The 16486-nt window shown below is 44.5% G+C and overlaps 1 protein-coding gene across 3 annotated transcripts in view; it reads left to right on the plus strand.

Moving 5' to 3' along the window:
- Positions 1 to 639: 639 nt before the first annotated feature.
- Positions 640 to 16486, plus strand: part of LOC129734771 (acetoacetyl-CoA synthetase-like) — a 30942-nt gene continuing 15095 nt past the window's right edge. The window contains exons 1-4 of one of the 3 annotated variants that reach the window (XM_055699820.1): positions 640 to 882; positions 4138 to 4241; positions 8743 to 8863; positions 11854 to 11967. In XM_055699820.1, the coding sequence (XP_055555795.1) occupies positions 765 to 882; positions 4138 to 4241; positions 8743 to 8863; positions 11854 to 11967 (457 nt within the window). In that variant the 5' untranslated portion in view covers positions 640 to 764. The other 2 variants (XM_055699835.1, XM_055699829.1) reach the window with 2 other exon arrangements.

A 16486-nucleotide genomic window follows, 5' to 3' on the forward strand; every position in this document is an offset into this window, starting at 1 on the left:
ACCTCGCATTTTGAAAGAAGAGAAGCAATCGATTTTAATCTGAGGTGCGAGCTCTGTAGGCAGAGCGCGTTACAAAAGCGTAACTGGGATAGTGAGGCTGTGGAGAAAGGCAGCTCTTGCCTCATTGTGGGTCCAAGACATCTGTCAGCGGAGACTGCTTCAGACCTGGGGGTGGGGGGGTGGAAATGCCAAAGCAGCAGCAGTTTTGCAGATGTGGAAAGAACGAAGCGATGGTGTGTCCCCCCCCCCCCCACCCCGCTGCCCGCACCGCGTGTGGTGGCCCTCAGGGGCGGCGGGGCTCTGCGCGTTAGTCCGGTGTTTCCGTCGCTCCCCGCGGCGGGGGCTGCCCTCAGGGCGGGGGCCGGGGGGATACGAGGCGGCCCCCAGTCGGGAGGAGCGCGGGGGCCGCTGCCGCCGGAGGGGAGGTACCGCTCGCCGGGGGGAGGCCGGGCGCTGCCGCCGTGAGGGGCCTCGCCGCAGCCGCTGCTGAGCCGGACGGGGGCCGGCGCCTGCCCCCCGTTCACCCCGCACGACCGAGGGGGTGACTCGCCCTGTCCCGGCGGGCGGGGCGGTGCGCAACGCCCCGCACTCTTTTCTCCTCCGGCGGAAGGTTACGGGGTGCGGCGACCGGGGAGGGACCGGCCGCCCTTAAAGCGTGCGGCCGGAGGAGGGCGAGCGTAGTCAGGGCTGGGGCGGGGCGGTGTGGGGTGGGTTTCCCGCGGTACTGGCGGTAGCTCGCTGTGCTTGCTCGCCTGACAGCCACCATGTCCCGGGAGCCCGAGATCATGGAGTCGCAGGTGATGTGGGAGCCTGACACGAAGCGCAACACCCACATGGACCGGTTCCGCGCCGCCGTGGCCAGCAGCTGCGGGCTCCGCCTGGGTGAGCGCCGGGCGGGGGGGCCCTGGGGGCCGTGCTCTGACTGGGGGAAGGGGGAGGAGGGGGGGAAGTCGTGCGGGGCTCTGCTTCCCCGGGGCTGGCCTTACCGCGGTGGCTGCGGGCAGTCTGCCTGTCCCGGATAGCCGGGTGGGGGGCAAGGCGCCTGCACACCCCACCTGGGGCGGGGGTGGGGGGTGAGGTGTCCCAGGCTGCGAGAGGGATGCTCGGCTTGTGCCTGGGGTAGAGGTCTCCGGTGCAGCATCTCGTGTAGCGTGAAGATCCAGGCTGATGGGGCATGCAAACAGCCTTTGCTGCGGCTGCCGGGTGGCAGCCCAGGCGGCGGCCGTGCTGGTACCAGCTCTGTGCTCCCGGCTGCTCCTGTGTGGGCCAGGCCCTGCGTGCAGGGTTTTCCTTGGGCCTGGAGCGATGCTGTGGTGACTTGGTGGTGTAAGGGGATGTGGGAAGGAGGGATCTCTGCCACCGTGGCTGTGAGGCTCCTGTGAGCCTTAGTATAGTGCTTTAATGGTATACATATGTGAGATCTGAATTAAGGCCATGCTCGTCTTTCTTTGTGATGAGTATGTTTTTGTAATATTTAAACACGCTGGGAAGGGAAAGGTGATGTGTAAGCTGGTTCAGGGGTGGAAGTTTTGGTTCTTTTGCTGTGCATCTGCCTAAGCTCTAGAACTTAAAGCTCTGCTTCATGCTCATTCAGAAATGCCTGTATGGCTGTGAATAGGTGTGCAGTCCTTGCAGCTGGAAACAACCTGTCAGTTTTGAGTGTAGTACCCCTTTGAGTAGGGGCTTGGACCTCCAGAGGTGGCTTTCAACCCAGATTGCCATGGTTTTCCAGTGACTGTGGTGGTGTCTCTGGGGTTATCAGGAGCCAGCGGTGCTGGCTGTGTGGGTTCATTCACATCATGAGCCAGGTGGATGCCAGTGCATGTGGGGGTCACATAAACCAGCTTGGTTTATGCCGTCTGGTTTCCCAGAGTGTCTGGGGACGGGGTTGACTTGTGTAGCTTTCCTGTAATGGCTTGTCTGATGGGGACTGGAGGGAGTGGTTTTGGCAAGTGGCCTGACAAGCTTGTCAGTGCAGTATAAATGTGTCTGTGGCATAAGCAGACATATTCTGGAGTAGTAGCAAAGTAGCTAGTGCTTCTAGCGGTTCCTGTCTGGAAGACAATTGCGTACCTCGCTTGGGAACTTACTGTGTCGGCAAGCCAGGTCATTACTCTGACTGGTGGGGGATTTCCCATTATCGTGTCAGAACTCCTGCTACATAGGAAGTAAGCTACTACAGGTTTTTAGCTAACTCCTGAGTAGAAAAGCCATGTAACTGGTACTTGTATGATCAAGACCAAATACAGTTTCAGATGGGCTTCCCATGTTTACGGATGTAGCAACTAGAATTCTTTTCAGTCCATTTTGAAGTGGCTGTCTCCATTCAAAAGTGGATTCCTGGGCGTATATAGAAACTTTTGTCAAGTTCCATTAGATTTGAAGCGGCGTTCATTGGTCTGTGTGCTATGCAACAATGAAGAATGGATTCTTTATGTAACGTTAAGATGTGGACTCGCCGAGGAGAGCTGAGGGCAATGTAACCCTTTGAACAGCATGGCTCTGTCCAACCCTGAAAACATAGTGACAAGATGCAGTGTTTGACTGCTGGCTAAGAGGACTATGCCCTGAAGGACTTGCATGCTAAAGCTCATTTTGGGGTCAAACCGTGTAGACAAGACAGAACGGACTGTTCATGTTATAAGAAATCAAGTTAGTGGTGACTTGTAGCTTTTTGCATTTATCAGATTACTTGGAGCAACTGGTACAACTGATTATTATTATTTTTTTTTTCTTCTTTGAAGGAGGAGATGGAAATTTGAACTTTCCTCTGGTAAAGTCTTAGCCCCACGCCAGCTGATGTGCGTTGTATAGAGTGGTGAAGAGTAACTGGGGTGGAGTGTAAAAATAAAAAAAGGCTGTAGGAGGCTGAGGCAATATGTAGGCAGAAGCTGAGTTACGGAGAAGGGTCTTTGTGTCTGTGGCAGTAATACCTAGGGAGCAATCTGATATCGATGGAAAAGACTGAGTGGAATAAGATGTGGAAGGGGCAGACTGGGTGGGGAAACAGCTGTAGTGATCGAGTGTAAGTGTAGAGATGGCTTGGAATGGGTTTTTTTTTTTCCTCTTATAAAGCTGGAAGATGTCCTCCTTGTAGGAGGAGGATGCAAAGATGATTTCTGAAGCAGAGCTGGATAACAGAATGACAAACCAAAGAGAATTCGAGAAAATGACTTCAGGTGGTTTAGCTGGAAGCATTAAATAGGAAGCACAGTTGGCAGAGCAGGAAACTGTTAGTACTGTCACTTATGGCAGACTTGTATTCAATTTGGCTGTTGGCACAGCTTCAGACAGTGTGGCCATGACTTGGGAGTGTCACTTTCAAGCTGGTGATGAGGAATCAGCTTCAGTTATTCATACCCAAGACTGTTCTACACGCTGAATTTCAGTATTTGGTTTGAATTGTGGAGTTTTGATATGCATTCCTCGGGTTACTTGATTGGTATCACAGTCATGCAAGATTTAAACTGCTTGCTTCCATGTTTTTAATGTCGGGTCACGGTTTTACTATCTAGCTAGTAAACATCTCTTTTTAGCTTCATTCATGCTGGTTTAGCATGAGAAGGTAAGCTGCAGTCTGTCAGACCCCTTATTCGTTAAGGAATAATGCATGCTTCCTTTGTAACAGTGCTGTTGATGCTACAGTTAGATGACAAGTGCATCTAATCTCCGTGTTGCCATGCTCTTGGAGGTCTTTGGTCCCAGACTGGAGCCATAAGGGTTCTTGTCAGGAAGACTTGTTTATCTTCTGCTGTATTAAATCATTTGGTTGATGATACGATGGGGAGCGGAAATACCAGTGAGCGGGACAGAGTCTCTGAAGTATCTCATCTTTGGTTTCACTGAGGGAGTGGGTAGATGTTGCACAGAGTTACTGGAAGAGGTCTCTGTCTCTGTGGTGGTGAATGGCTTGTAACGGGTGAAATGTTGCCGTGTGTTCAGGTAGACCGTTTCTGTTGATGCTATAGTCACTTGCCCTGTACAGAAGGGATCTGTTCTGACCTACTCTATGTGATCAGTTTGACCTTACTAGTTGTTTTAGCCACAAATTTTCTTTATCCAGGATCTCTGTAATTATAGTTTGTTTACATTCCTATAATTCTCTACATAATGCTAACGGGTATCTATTACTTCTAGCCAACTACAATGACTTATACCAGTGGTCAGTGGAATCCTTCTCAGACTTCTGGGCAGAATTCTGGAAGTACAGTAACATTGTATGTTCTCGCCTGTATGATGAGGTAAGTGTTTCTCTTGGTCAAGTGCAACGCAAGATGGGAATAAACCAGTTTTACAATCAGTCTTTTGACCTGTTCCTGGAACCTTTGCAAGTGATGTGAGGAATCTGTCGAGTGTACAGTCCTGAATTTCCTTGTGTGGTGGGTGGTGGTGTTCTGTTGCTGGTACACATTAGGACAGTGAAATCGCGAAGTTCTGTTGTCCTAAACAGTTCTGCTGTAGTGTCCTTGTGGTTATTGTGCTCTCGTATACCTTGCAAGTCCTGGCTGCTTGTGGGGAGTCTACCAATATACTGCTTTCTGCTCTTAGATCATGCTGGCAGAATATCATCTTGATTTTGTAAATGCTGGCATGCAGTCAAGTTCATGTTTATGTTCCCTGAGTCAGCTTATCTGATAAGCACACCTCTTGCACTCTGGTTTTGTAGAACTGGTTGTGGAAGTCTCTGCAACCAGATGTAGGCTTGAAATGTCTCTGAGGGAACGGTAGTGGTTGACTGCAGTCACAGGTGGAATACCAGACCATGCTGCGGTGTTGCCTTGAGGTAAAGGTGACCTTGAAGCTCTTGCGCATGGAGGGCAAAGCTGGAGCCCTTGGTACAGCCCTGTTGTAGGGTATCGGCATCACCCTGTGGTTTTCCATCTGAGGAAGATGATTGGCTAATTACTTTAAGAGCTCGACACAGGGGAGCCTTCCTTGGATTTAGTAAAGAGAGGACTGGACTTCTGTCTTAATCCCTGGAGGCCATCTGTTCCAAGCACACTCGGAGTACTGGCAGTTTTGCAGAGGGAACTGGTAAGTTTCTTTTGCCTCTTCCTGTCTTAGAGATTTCTGTGCTGTGTGATATGATAAAGTGGTTCCTCCTGCTGTGAAACTGTGCTCGGGTGTTGTGATGTGACCCACCCTTTAGAAAGGTGAATTGAGCAAGAATGTAAGAATTAGCCTGCCTTTTGAAGTATGTAGTCTGAAGACTAAACATTGATCTTTTATCTTCTCTAGATGGTAGTTCAAAATCTGACCGGGTTGTATTTGCATCCTGTATTTTCTTGACATACTCTGTGCTGCTAGCAAGGCCATCTTTCTAAATTTCCACATGAATGCAAATTGTCCTGAGCAAGTAGTTCAGAGGAGCTGTTTTGCACCTGCGTATCTGTACTGAGCAAGCTGGACAGTAACACTTTTCTCTTGCTTTGCAGGGCCGGTGCTCCTGGAAGTCTGGCCCTCCAGACACCGCCAGTGGCGGCTGAACTGGAAGGGAGGCTGAAGCAGGCAGCGGTGGCTTAAAAACGCAGGTTTCCTGAGGATAAGGAGCAAGAAGACGAGGATGTTTAGGAAGGCTTTAACCAGACTACTTGTGAGCTTCTGGGCCCCTGCGTGCCTGTTCTCACATCATGGCGAGACCATTGTAGATCTTAAAACGGGAGCAGCAGTCAGCTGACAGACAAGTACTGCAGGAGATCCTTGACTCACTTTTAATGGCTATTGCTGTTTGCCTCTAGCTTCCCCCTAGTGTCAGCTTCAAGGCTTGGCTCCAGCTTTGAGCATCAAAGCTGACTTGCTGTTGGTCCTTACCATGGGTCCTTTTCTGTTGTATGTCAGGAGGAAAGGCTGGTCACAGTAACTGAGCTGTTCTGTGGTAGCTAAAGAGCTGAGAAGGTTTGATTTGAAGTGTCGTATGACTTGATCCTTGCTGCTTGTTGGAAGTAAGCATTATGCTTTGGGGAAGATAGTTTTTTTCATGAACTGGAGATGACTCCTTTGTCCCCAGCCAGGTAAACAGTTTATACTCCCACAGGTCATTCCAAGAAAGCCAATAAAACCTTGTATATGTATAAAATACAAGAAGCCAGTGTTTTATTTAAACTTAGTAAAGTTTTTAAGTGTTTGTAGACATGCTCATGTCACTCTGCAGCATTTGACATCCATGTCACTTCTTTTAAAAGAAGTACTGCAAGTACTTGCAGTATAGAAAGCTAGATTGGCACGGCAGCATTGGTGGTGTTACGTCAAGTAGCTGTTCATATGAAATGCCTTAAAACTTTCAACTTTCTGCTACGAGAAGCTGTTATTCCTGTGGAGGGAGTGTTTTCTGGTATTGTCTGCTCTCTAGCTTTTCATGAGGCATGCTGTTTTGCTGCTCTTGCTCTTCAGGTGATACAGAACCTCATATGTACCACCGTAAGGCAAGGATTATCTGTCTCGTGGTAAGGGTGAGATTCATTCTCGAAGGTATAGTCTCTGCTTAGGGTAAGCACAGTCGCTGGGGCATGACAATGCATGGTTCTAGCGCAGCTAGCAAACCACTTCAGTGAGGGAAAATGCAGTAGAGGTGTGGACAGGCGATATTGCTAATATGATGCTTTTTTGTAGCTGCTGAGGTTTGGGAAGTAGTCACTGATGAGCTGCTATGAAAAGCAATTGTAGAACAGGAGCTGGTGGTGTGGGAGTACAGCTGATAGTTGGCATGTTCACCTAACCACACAGATGGGCCTTGTGTGCTTCAGTGCTGCTGTGGGTGGGAGTACAGCCTTACTCATTAAAGGAGGAGTGCAGTCAGCAGCACTGTAGACTGCACTCTTTCCCTGTACTTGCTGAGCGTTTGGGACTGTATGAAGTGAAAGATTTGTTGCAAAGCTCTGCATTTTTACAAGCCTGCTAGAACTGAGGTCTTCCAGTAAAAATGAGAAGACCTTCAGTTTCTGTTGCTTGCTGAGACCTTGCCTCTAAGGGAGAGATCAGGTTGTTTGTGTAACAGAGTACCACTACCAAAGGGATTGGGCTTAACGAGGAGTCATGGGTGTTAATGGAGTAGAAAATGATGGAGCATCAAGTATAGGAGTCCAGCACCTTATGCTAGCGGAGCTCTTTGAAGGGGTGGTGTTCCTCTTCAGGCAAAAATAGAATTGTATTAGAACTTGTCCTGGAAAATGTTGGAAACATTCTGCTTGCTTTTCTTCAAGCTGAGGAAGTTGGGAATGAGTCACTTTTCAAGAGTGGCCTCTAATTACTGCAGTAATACATGCTGGTATAAAACAATATTTCTGTAGCCAGAGTTGATAAACTATAAATGTTATAAGTCAGTTCTAGGCAATCGTTACAAGCAGAGAAATCTGCTTGAGTTCCCATTTTTAGAAAATTCACTTCAAGTGAAAGTAGTAGAGTACCTCACGTGAGCTTTAAGTTCTCTTCTACAAATTCAGGATTGCCGATGGTAATAAACACACTGCGTGTCTGAAAGCACAACAATATTAGGTTTTCTGGAATGGGAAGCATTTTGAGTTCTGCCTGGCTTTCAGAAGAGCTGTTTACTTGGTCCAAAAGAATGCTGTTTCTGGCGATGCATGTGCAGTCCATGAGAGAACCTGAGGGTATAAACGGAAGCTTTCAAAAATACAACTGTAGACTAGTCAATTTTAAGATAAGAAAATTCATGTGCTGCTGGGCAGTTGAATCTCTAAACAGTGGGGCATTTTGGAAAGAATTTACCTAACTTTGTGGCTAATGCTAAGGGGCTCTTTACCTATCACTGTTTTGAAAGGTATAGTCTTAACTGTGACTTAACAAGGGGTCATTTAATATTTTGAGGCTTGATTAGTTCAGGATGGGGGAGGCTGTTTCAGCTGAACATGGCTTTTGCGACTTTTCATTAACGTGTTTCAATTCTTTGTGTGTCTTAGGGCTAAGACATAAGTGGGGAATTCCTTAATGTGGGCTTATTAGGTTGAACCATCTTTTTAGAAAATGGCAAGTGAAGGCTGGTAGAAATGCGTGCAGTCAGTTTGTGGTACAGTATTTCTTGGGTGTGGAGGTTAGTTGCGGTCCTTCTTCTGCACTCTGGACGAAGCTGTGGAGTACTTAAATGTTTACGACAACTGAATCCTAAAAAAAAATAAATTAAAAAAAAATCAGAAAATTAACTAAAAAGTTCAAGCTTTTTATTCTGTGTTTGACTATACATTTCCCTTACTTGGTCTAGGGTTAATTTGAATTACCCTTGTCTGAGTTCCTGCTGTTGGACTCTGTACCTTGTGACTCATGCTGGGGAGGAATGGGTACTCGCACCTTCCCAGGTTTGGTTTTCGTAAGGGGGAGGCTGGGTGGTGTGGCCTGCTAGGGAGCTGCAACACACTGTAGCTCAGTCCCTGGTTGGGATGTTTCCAGAGGCAAAGCCCTGGTGTGCACTGTGGTTTGTGTGTGTCTTGTGGTCTGGATGTAGTCATAGTGGTTTGCTTCCCTCTGTGTATTTAAGGCTGGTCCAAAGGTAGGACTGTCAGCAAGGAACTGTTTCTAGTTTTATTGTAATGATGTCTTTGCTTGTGACAGTTGACGAGTAACTAATCCTTCCAAGCCTGTAGTGTCTGTTTGCCATCTGTAAGCTGGGAAAAATGATTCTTGCCTGGTGGAGTGTATGAAGAGCTTGGAATTAATGAGCTGATTTCTGTACAATGCTCTGAAAAAGAAATTACATTGCAGTTTTCCGCTAATACGTTATTTTATTTTCAGGTGGTTGATACATCCAAAAGTATTGCAGATGTCCCGGAATGGTTTAAAGGCAGCCGTCTGAACTATGCAGAAAATCTTCTGAAGCACAAGGACAATGACAAGATTGCACTGTATGCAGCAAGTAAGAAAAAATTAATGGCTTATAGTTGTAGTTCACTGGACTAGGCCTTAAAACAGCTCTCCTTTTTATGAGTCCTGGAAATAAACTGGCTTGGGTGAGGAGGAAAAGAGGAAAATGAAGTCAGGAACTCTGCAGAATCTACAGTACAGCTCTGCAAAAACCCAGCAAAACATGCTCTGGGACTATAGATAGTTCTGCAGGTTTATGGCAAATTAAAGTTGTCTTAGAATGTGCTTGAATTCGTTTAGGTAGTGGAGATCATGCTGCGTTCAGCATCACTCTATTTGAGCTATTACTTCACACTTGTTATAAACACCTGCCTAATGCCTGCCTTCAGCAAGCCTTTTGGCACTGTTACTTGATATTGCCTTTCCCACTCTCTTACTATGCCTTTTTTTCTTGCGAATGCTCAGGACTACATGGGGCGTAGGTAGGAATTAACTCTTCTTACCGTGTTGTCAACAGCAAGGAAAGTTATATGAATGGGAGACTCGGAATTTTGCTTTTCTGGAACACTGCAGCTCAGTCTTATTTTTTTTTGCTGTGCTGGAGAAGATTTAAGTCTGGTAAAATCTGGACGTACTCCGTGCTGAGGGTGGTGATACTAAGACAGTGTCCCTTCCCTGTGTTTGCTGACTTTGGTAACTTAAACACGATTCTAATCTCTGTTTGATGGGATTAGCTTCTATGCGGGTGAGTGAGTGCTTCCCTAGGGAGTTGTATTCTGAGCTTCCCTTCTGCTGGACCTAATCCTTATCGTAAGACCAAGCAGTGATGCTTCTTAATAGCTCAACAATAAACAACGAACTCCTGCAGCTCATGAGGAGAGAAAATTACGCAGAACTATGGATTGATTGTGTAGGCGTTAGAAGTCTTGGATTCTGATTTCTGATGCATAGGGATCAGGTTTTGAATTACATGTGTTAGTGCTGTTCAGATAGCTGTTCAGAAACAATATGAGACAACAGAACAGTCTTCTGTAAGCTTACTGCTGGAGAAGAAATACTTATCACTTGCATTTTACTGTATAGAGGTATTGGAAGAAACCTCTCTGATCCTATGTATGTGTATATAAATGTAAAATCATCACCTACCAGTTCAGAGAGAATGGGAAAATCTGTGACCCAGTTCTGGTGTAGTAAGAATGGATCTGGTGAAGCCTGGCGGAAATGAGGCTGGTGACAGAAAGCTGGCTTCGAAGTGATGGACTCATTGCTTTCAAATTTTGATATCATTAGAAAAGCTGCTTATGCATTATTTGATGGAGAAAAAAATCAGTGTAGTACATCTGTGCGACAGCTGGAAGCCAAACACTAATTATAAGCTAGCTCTAAATGTGTATAGAATTTATGCAATTGATTTGTTGATGTTAAAAGCCAAACATGCAACTTGAGAAAGTGGAGTTAAACACTTTCAGTTCAAATTATTGAAGGAATTATTATCAACTGAGTGAATTATTTGGTTTGACATGTGATTGCTTTGTCCCTGTAGATCTTGTTTCTTGTTAGGAAGTAAGGGTGTACCACAGACTCAGTTTTGTGTCCCAGTCACAGGTGGTAATACCAAAAGGAGCAAAATTATTTTCCAGTTGAATACTGTATCAGTGCTGGAGTGAATACATTTACTTCTGTGGTGAACAGACTTCCACCTGCATTTCTTTTCGTGACCTTCTACTGTATTTAATCTTCTTAAGATCTCTTAAGTCTGAGTATTTTTTGTTCACCCATTGCTGCTAGGTCAGAGTGGTGTTTTGGGAACCTGTTGGGTTCGTGTGTTCATTAGGGGGGATGCTGTGGGAGCAATGTGTGTGTAACAGAGCACAGGAATGTAAATGTAACTTGCCTGAACAATTTCACTTGTCACTGGCTCCCACTCTGAATCTCTTATTTGTGACTCCCTTCTCCTGGAGGCTTTAATAATGGAGCAAGATCAGAGTCCTGTTTCTTGTGGTTCTATGGGAACATGGAAGCTGTCAGCAGTCCCTGTTTGGCTTATGAACTACATGTTAACTGACTTTTGTGTTTCCCATCACAACCTGCTCTCTTGTTCTGTGTAAGTCCAGGCTTACTGGGATGGAAGTTTAAGAAGGCAAAAGAGGAAAAAAAATACGGTTCCCAGCTTAAGGAAATCAGACTGATGGTAGCTGGACTGCAAGGACCTGATGTACCCAGGCCATGCAGTATGCTTTTGTTGACAGCCTTGGCACATGTGTTTTAGTAAGTGCTGGATACAGGAAACAGGCCACCTGGTTTGCAGGACTCTCACTGAGGAAGTACAGGAAGGGACCTTTAAGATGACAGACTGCCATTCATAACATTTAGATTTGTTCCTTTTGTTTCACAAGTGATTTAGTAACAGCTTATGTGACATCTGACATTCAGTACAAAAATGGAAACACCCTGCAGATCTTTTCCAGAGATAAATGGAGTCCAGTTTAGTGTATTTGCTTTGTGGTATGTGGGCAAATGCGGATGTTTAAAAAGCATATATTGAAAGTCAGACCTTAGTAACTCTATGTGCATGATTTTGAAATCAACAGTGACTTGCTCTAATGAAACTGAAAGTTGGCACCTTAATGCTGCTTCCTAGACCTGATGAGACAACTGAGTGAAAAAAGGGAAAATGGGGTGGTTGTTTCCATGTTAGAAAGTAGCCTTTGTGAGTGCCATCTGTTTATGATAAATGCACTTTGAGAATATATCTTTCTGCAGTGAATAGTTTGCTTTTTGGCAGCTGTACATTCCTGTCTTTAAAAATGTCTTCATATCTACTGAATGAATACTACTGATTAATCCTTGATTCCCATTAAAAAGAAAAGCTTGGTACAGTGCAAGAGGAACTTGAAAAGCAAAAAGTATAATTATTAGTGGAAACTCTTTTCCTAAAATTGCTTTGTATTCTTTTTCTTCCAGAATCAGTTGTTTGTACTAGACTCTATTTATGCCGCAGTGCATAATTTCTGACTGGTTGTTTTAATCCTCTTTCCTCAGAGGAAGGCAAAGAAGAAATCTTGAAAGTTACTTTTGAAGAACTGAGACAAGCTGTAGCACTGTATGCTGCAGCCATGAGGAAGATGGGGGTGAAAGTAGGAGATAGAGTTGTGGGTGAGTAACTTTTTTTTTTTTAAAAAAGAACAGAAGATGAAACTTTCCTCAAGTATGCAAGTGAGTAGTCAGGGTTATAGAAACATGAATATGAAATGCTATTTCACAGAGGCATTCTGAAGAAAAAGCTCTTAGGCTGCTATATTTAAATTTGTATGAAATACACTTCTAGAGGGAAGGATCCAGGATTAGCCTGCAAGTTCTGTAGCACTGGAGGGGGAAGGAAAATAACCTCATTCATAGCTTCACTAAGGTCTGCTTCATAAGCATGCCGTGGAAGCCAAAGTGATGGAGCCTGTGCATCTAGCGGAGCCTTGACTCACAAGGTCTGGCAAATTCACTTGGGGGCAGTCTTGGGAATTACGGTCCCAGGTCGGTGGTTGTGGTGCCAGCTGGCAGTTACTGGCCCTACAGCCCCAGGTAAAATGGTGCACTGAGTTGAACTTCTTGAGGAATGAACTTATACTACCTTCTGCCACCAGTGCTTGGGGAGTAGTGTTTTCCAGAATGGTGGTAGTGAGCAGTGACTTTTCAAGTCGCATCAGTGCAGAGATTAGTAGTTAGAACCCTGTGATCTTTTCAGCACCTCACAATCTTATGGAGTAGTATTTCCTGTCATAAGAATGTCATGTGGATTTTTCTATGTAAATGACACTTTTGTCCTGTGAACAGCTTGTAGAGTATACAGCCCAGACACAGAACGGAGTTACTCGGGCTGGCCTCAGTCCATTTATTTCTAAACTGCTGATTTTGATCTCCCAGCTGAGCAGCTTCATCTGTCCTTCATGTGCTATGTAACATGGGCTCTTTAGTTTTGTCAGCGCAGTGCAAGTCAAAACTGCAGTACCTTGAAGCTCCTTGACTCCTACCTGGTATTTCTGCTGATGTGCATATTCATCTTACTACTGGAATTGCATGTTCTTTGAGCAATACTTGGCCATTATCCAGAGTAAGTGTAAATTCTTCTATGATGCAAACCCAAAGTGGTGAAACTACTTGATTTATGTTCTGCACATTACAAACCAGAACTCAAAGCTGTGTCTTCAAAACCAGAAGGGTATACATTGCTATTTTTTAAACCCACAAATGTGACTTTTGAATGTTAAAATATACTTGAGAGCTCATACTTCGTGTATATGGTATGAGCATTCTATGGAACTGGTAATTGAAGATTTAATTATCACAGCTGGTGGCTTGGTTTTTTACATAGAATTAGAGCTATATCCTTAATTGGGTATGAACCATCCAGCAAAATCAGGAAGGTCTGTCAGAATGAAGACTAGGATGCTCTAATTCTGTCTGTTTTCAGTCTTAACACAGTCATGTTCATACCTGACACCTGTTGAGGAGCAACAGCCTCTGCCTGAAACCAAAGTAATGAATAGGAAAAACTCACTCTCTACAAAGTTTGAATATTTAGAACTTAAGTGTAGTGTTTCGTAATACCTGTCCTCTGATGCATACATAAAATACTAAGTGAGTTGTATGTGTTTTAAAAAGTTGTCCCAAAGACATTGCCAAAACAGTATGTAGTTATGCATAGAACTGGAAACTTGGACATCATGAAACCAATCAAAGTCCTGGTCAGTTTTTTCTTGATGCCTATTAATGCTTTCTGTAAATGTGTTGTCATTGTGAAGCACAGCAAATGCTTTTTTTTTTGACTTTCACAGTGAAATTTTTCCTGATATGTACAAAAATTCAAATGCTCTTTTTAGACTGCTTGTGGGGATTTAATATGCTGTTCCTTATTGTTATGAGTAAAAGTCATAATGGAGCTGAAAACAGTTCTTCCACATGTATTGCAAGTTATGCTAAACTGAAGGATCAAATCTCATGTGTTAAGCGGCAAAAAGGGTGCTCTGTACTGGTTTCAGATCCCACGATATGATGAAATGTGGAAGACTGATGGGCAGTTCAGAAGAGTGATTACTGGATGTGTTTTCATATTTTATGTGAATGGAAAGTGTGTGTGTGAACACACTATGGTGGGGGAGGACAGCAGCTGTAAACTTGATGAGTAGCAACAGCTGTAGCTTTGGTGTGTTCCTGCAAGTAGAAACCTGCTGTTCTTTGCTCCTGTCCTAATTCTCAGGTTAAGGTCCACTTAGACTCTACATATTGGTGTCCGATGCTAAGTGACAGATTTTTAATCGCTGCAAAGAAAATACTGCTCACTAGGGTGACAGATATAATACTAATGTTAAGTACAATCAGGTGCAGTCACTTTTAATAGGAACATACATTCTGAATTAAAAGAATTTTATCTCAGTGAGGTGGTTTTGTGTATTGAAGTGCAAATTAAAGTCCCATTAGCAACCTGGTTATCGATGCTAGAACTCTTCTAATTAAAACCAGTTAGAAGTACTATGTTTGGGAAAAGACAACATGATGCTCTCATTTTGGGCTCATCTTGTGAGCTGTTCTTAGTAAGGTATACCATGCAGGGGAAGCATGCTCTGTAGCTGCAGAAAATGTGCTATTGAAATAGCTGTAGTCAGTGGTGCTAATAATTAGGCTGCTAATACTGTTATAATTTTAATAAGTTTCTTCTAGTTAATTACTATTTTGCTTAGCACAACTGGGGGCTGGCTGACTCTTGAGTTTTGTTGTTTTGGCAGCTTGTTCACCTCTTATTGAAATTAAAAAGCATAGCTGATACTTTAAACAAACAAGATTGTATGAATAAAATAGTATGCTTTAGATACTGCTTGTTTGTGTAGGTTTTTTACAAGCTTGCAGAAGGTAGCAGTTCCAAGTTTCTGTTCAGAATTCATCATCAATGTCAGGGCTTCCTTCCACAGAAAGGGTAGGATTTTAACTGTGCACTTTGCCCCATTCTTGGGAGAGAAAGTGTGTGTGGTGGCTCCAATGGGAAGCCTGGAAGGATTTTTAGTGATTGCAAGAGGAGGCACAAATTGCGCTCTCTAGCTAGCTGGTGGTGTTACTGTTATTTAAACAAACAAAACATCCCCCAAAACAAGCAAATGAGAAAGGAAGCAAATCCATTGAAAATTCAATGGAAAACACTATTTAGATCCCAGCTCCTTGATTCTCTGGAGTTGAGCTCCCATCACTTGAGTAAGCTGCAGCTCTGTTTCTTCCCTTCGCCTTTCTGTGCATTTCCTGAGCACAAGTTGCCTGTTTGGCACTTGCACAGCAGAGACCAGTCTGACCAGCTGCTGTAGGTACCAAGTGTCCCTGCTGGGCCCCTTGTGCTGAAGCTACTGAAATGCCCATCTTTATGAGCAGTTACAGCTGATTTGTGGGAGCAGGCTTGCATTGCACTTGGGGTCCTTACAAAGCCCTGTACTTCTGATAACAGAAAAGAATAATGAGTCTAGGCAACCTCTTTGTTTTCCTAAAATCATGACAAGTTTTTGGGCTCAGGTAGAGCTTTTTAAATTACCTGGAGTCTTTGTGTGCTATTTCTCTCCCATACCACTTTTTTCCACTCTGTCCTCTTACCCTGGCTGGTGAGAGACTCTTTCCTTGTAATCTTCAGTCAGATGAACCTGTATAAGCTCCTGTCAGTTGGGCTGTTGTGCAGTTCCGCCTCCATCCCTTCCCCTGGTGCCCCCAGCCCTAGACTCCTGACTGACAGATTGCTTTGCCTTGGGCTGCAGCCTAGGGAGGCTTCCCTGTGAAAGAAATCTGATGGGGTTTTTAACAGCAATCCAGCTCTCTAGATATAGGCATGTTTAAAACTGGGTCTCAACTCCTTTCGTATGTTTTGCTCCTATGCCAGAGGATATTGACTGTCTTTGGAAGAGCTAAACTGTAACGCTGCAGAGGTTGAGGCTGTGGGCATTTCTCCAAATTTTAAATAGAAGGAAAATACTAATTTCGTTATAGCTACCTAACGTGTAGTCAGCCTGCCAGGTTCTGATGCCCTTTGCAGCCACTTTCTCTTAAAATCACTTAAAATCTTGAGCTGTTAGAATTGTATACAAGACTACTAACATGGTTTTCTTCTTGTGAATTTCACTTCCATGCTTTACAGCCTCTGAGACAAGACTGTTTTAACTTTTCATTATATTTAACGTATCCCCTAATTTTTTTCAATACAATTTATGGTTGCATCATGACAGTAATAGTGTGTTTAAGTTGGAGGTGGGTGAATGTGGGTGGAGAAGCAGCAATGTCAGCACTCTTCCAGCTTGATTTCATCCTAGTCTTCCCTTTCCATCACCAAGGAGATAGCATGTAATAGTAAACATAACTGAAGCAGATCTGTGGTGAAACATGCCTCTTCTTCTAAAGATGTAGGATCTTCAGAAAAGTGTCTTCACTGAAAGGGTTGTCAAGCACTGGAACAGGCTGCCCAGGGAGGCAGTGGAGTCACCATCCCTGGAAGCATTCAAAAAACATGTAGACGTGGTGTTTCGAGGCATGGTGTAGTGGTGGACTTGGCAGCCCTAGGTTAACAGTTGGGCTTGATGATCTTAAAGGTCTTTTCTAATCCAAAAGATTCCATGATTCTATGTCTTGCAATACTGTCACTGATGCCTGAACAGTT

Source organism: Falco cherrug, chromosome 1 (genome assembly GCF_023634085.1).
Source record: "Falco cherrug isolate bFalChe1 chromosome 1, bFalChe1.pri, whole genome shotgun sequence".
Classification (NCBI taxonomy): Eukaryota; Metazoa; Chordata; class Aves; order Falconiformes; family Falconidae; genus Falco; species Falco cherrug.